Here is a 2,970-nt window from a genome sequence, read left to right on the forward strand (position 1 = left end):
GTAAAAACATGGTCCCCAATAATGGCACTATTGGATGGTAGTGTGACCTTTAAGAGGTGGGTTCTAGTTGGACAAGGTCAGGTCATTGGTGGTGTGCCCTTAAAGGCAATATAGATACTCTGGTCTCTTCCTCTCCCCGCCCGCCACCCTCTCTTTGTCTCCCAGGTGCCATGAGGTGTCCACCACATGTTCCCCACCATGATGTATTGCCTTGCCACAAGCTCAAACGCAATGGAGCCAACTGATGTGGACTGAAGCCTCGGAAACTGTGAGCCAAAATAAACCTTTCCTCTTAATAAATTTATCTCTGAAACCATGAGCCAAAATAAACCTTTTATCCTTATAAGTTTATTTTGTGATAATGACAGAGAGCTGATAAGCAAATGAAGCAAATGTCTTAAGTTTTATAAACACATGTTCATGACATTCAGGTATAACCTCATGTGTCCTATTTACTTTCCTGATTTATAAACTCCTTGAAGGCTTAGATCTCATGCTTTCTCTTGGTATCTATACTCCACCACTGAGTTGCATCCCCAGCTCTCCAACCATTTTTTTTTCTGTCTTGAGACAGGGTCTTCCTAAGTTGTCCAGGCTGGGCTTGAGTTTGTAATTCTCCTACATCAGCCTTCCCAGTCACTGGAATTATAAGCATGCTATTACTCAGCTATAGGCTTTCTTTTTGTTTTGTTTTGTGGGTTTTTTGTTTTGTTTTGTTTGATTTTTTTTTTAATTCTGAGGATTGAACCCAGGGGTGCTTTACCATTGAGCTACATCCCCAGCCCTTCTTATTTTTTTTTTTTAATTTTGATACAGGGTCTCACTTAGTTGCTTAGGGTCTCACTAAATTGCTGAGGCTGACCTCACTTGCAGTCCTCCTGCCTCAGCCTCTGGAGTCACTGGGATTACAAGTATATGCGACTGTGCCAGACTCTGGCTATAGGCTTTTAAATTAAGGAATAGTCTCAAAAAATATGTATTGGCACTCACTTTCTGTTACTTACCCCCAAAGACATTCCTGTCTCTCCTTCCCCTCCTGCAGAGTCTACTTCCTATGATAGCAGCTAAAAATGCCAGATCCTCTCTTTGCCACCTTGCAGGTAGAGCTAGCCATGTGACTCATCTAGTCAAATGAACTTTTCAGCAGCACTTTCCCAAGAAGTTTCTGGAAAGATTTTCCATCCTGACAAAAGCAAGAGCTATTCAGGGAGGGCTTTCTTTCCCTGCTCTTCCTTCCTGTCATTTCATAGGCATTTTATTTCATGGGAACTGTGGAAATAATATTGTGGCTATTAAGCAGTAGATAAGAGCTAATGTACTTAGGATGGTAACATGCAGGGATGAAAAAAGCCTGGGTCACTGTTTACACTGGCCTGGGACCATTAACCTCTAATGTCTTTTTACATAAGGCAAACACAATTTCCCACAGGATTTGCCACTTTTAGTTGGATATTGTTACTCAGAGCTGAAGGCATCTTTTTTTTAACTGCATCAGATTTTAAATATAGTGCAGGGAAAAAAATATTTTGCACCAAGTATTTTACTAAAGTTTCCTCAGATACTATGAGGGTGTGCTACTGAACATAAGCATATGAAAAAATCTGCTGGGAGCCATTAGCCAAGTAGGTATGACAATTTCCTTGCCAGCGTACCCCATGTTGCTTAGTGGAAGGACTCCTGGAAACAGGACATTTTGCAGTGACATTGCATCTAAGGTGACCTTGCTCAAGGACCAGGGCGGATCCGGGTTTAGGGTGTTCCCGGTTTAGGATAATCCGTGTTTAGGGCGTTCCAGGTTTAAGGTTATTCCTGCTGGGAATAGGGCGTATCCTGCTGCCTGAGTTCCCCTTGAGTTCTCACGGGATTCAGACAGTATTTTTTGGGAGACAGAAGCCCAGTGGGGGTGGATTTGGGCAGAGAACGTGGATTTCCCCAGAACGTGATTGTAGACGGCTGGTGTGAGTTCGGGAATAAAGAGTTGCTGTTTGAATCTACAAGCTGTGTGGTGGCTCGTGATTTTGTGCCCAGCCAGACTGCGGCAAAAATCCTTGACATTATAAGAGTCTCTCAGCTTAGATCCCCAAAAACATGTGGTCCTGGCAAGTCTCGGGAATTATAGAAAGACTTGTTCATATGTGTTGAGGAAAAACACACTACAAGAGTGAAAATACAGGACGTTCTGAAGCGAGGGCCCGGGAGGAGACAAGGACACGGTGGTGGGAAGCCATGCCTTTCTTTGATGTGCAGAAAAGGTTGGGCATTAACTTAGATCGTCATCTAACAATCCAAAGTGCTGATCAGCCCTACAAGATTCCTTCTCGATGCCATGCTTTTGAAAAAGAATGGATAGAGTGTGCACATGGAATTGGTAATATCTGCGCACAGAAAGAGTGCAAGATAGAATATGAAGATTTTGTAGAATGTTTGCTTCGGCTGAAAACGATGAAACGTGTGAATACCATCAAGAAGCAGCGGGATAAGCTAATAAAGGAAGGGAAATACACCCCTCCACCTCATCACTTGGGCAAGGCGGATCCTAGGCCCTGAGCAGAGCAGCTGCTGATGGCAGGAGGCTGATGTTTCATGTTTTCTTTTCCATTGAAAGATTGTTTACTGAAAACTTCAAAGCATATAAAATAAAGGATTGCTCCATCTTAAAAAAAAAGAGTGAAAATATACAATCTTTTTTTGGCTAAATTTATTGGCACAATGATAAGAATATAATCTAGACATAATTGCTTTAAATTTGGGAGGCAAAGACAACACCACTGATCTTCATTGGTCAAAGGTTTTCTTAAGGATTCCTATTCAAATGAACACTTTATTCTGGTTATTGGGAGTGTTAAATTTGGCTATTTGAGGCGCTGGGGTTGTGGCTCAGTGGTGGAATATTCACCTAGCATGTGCTAGGCCCTGGGTTGAATCCTTAGCACCACATACAAATAAAGGTATTGTGTGCAACTACAACTA

At 42.3% G+C, this 2,970-nt stretch overlaps 1 protein-coding gene across 1 annotated transcript; it reads left to right on the plus strand.

The window, feature by feature from the left end:
• The first annotated feature begins 2,153 nt into the window (after positions 1–2,153).
• On the plus strand, positions 2,154–2,659 carry LOC124083853 (NADH dehydrogenase [ubiquinone] iron-sulfur protein 5-like). The gene has a single exon (XM_046430595.2). It carries the CDS (start codon positions 2,227–2,229, stop codon positions 2,545–2,547), a length of 321 nt encoding a protein of 106 aa, XP_046286551.1. The 5' UTR covers positions 2,154–2,226; the 3' UTR covers positions 2,548–2,659.
• Positions 2,660–2,970: the final 311 nt, after the last annotated feature.

Source organism: Marmota monax, unplaced genomic scaffold (genome assembly GCF_021218885.2).
Source record: "Marmota monax isolate L192 unplaced genomic scaffold, Marmota_monax_Labrador192_F-V1.1 WCK01_AAM20220418_F8-fsc00307, whole genome shotgun sequence".
Lineage (NCBI taxonomy): Eukaryota > Metazoa > Chordata > Mammalia > Rodentia > Sciuridae > Marmota > Marmota monax.

Excerpts from the sequence above, each read along its gene's own strand:
- LOC124083853 (XM_046430595.2), top strand. The coding sequence starts at position 2,227 with ATGCCTTTCTTTGATGTGCAGAAAAGGTTGGGCATTAACTTAGATCGT.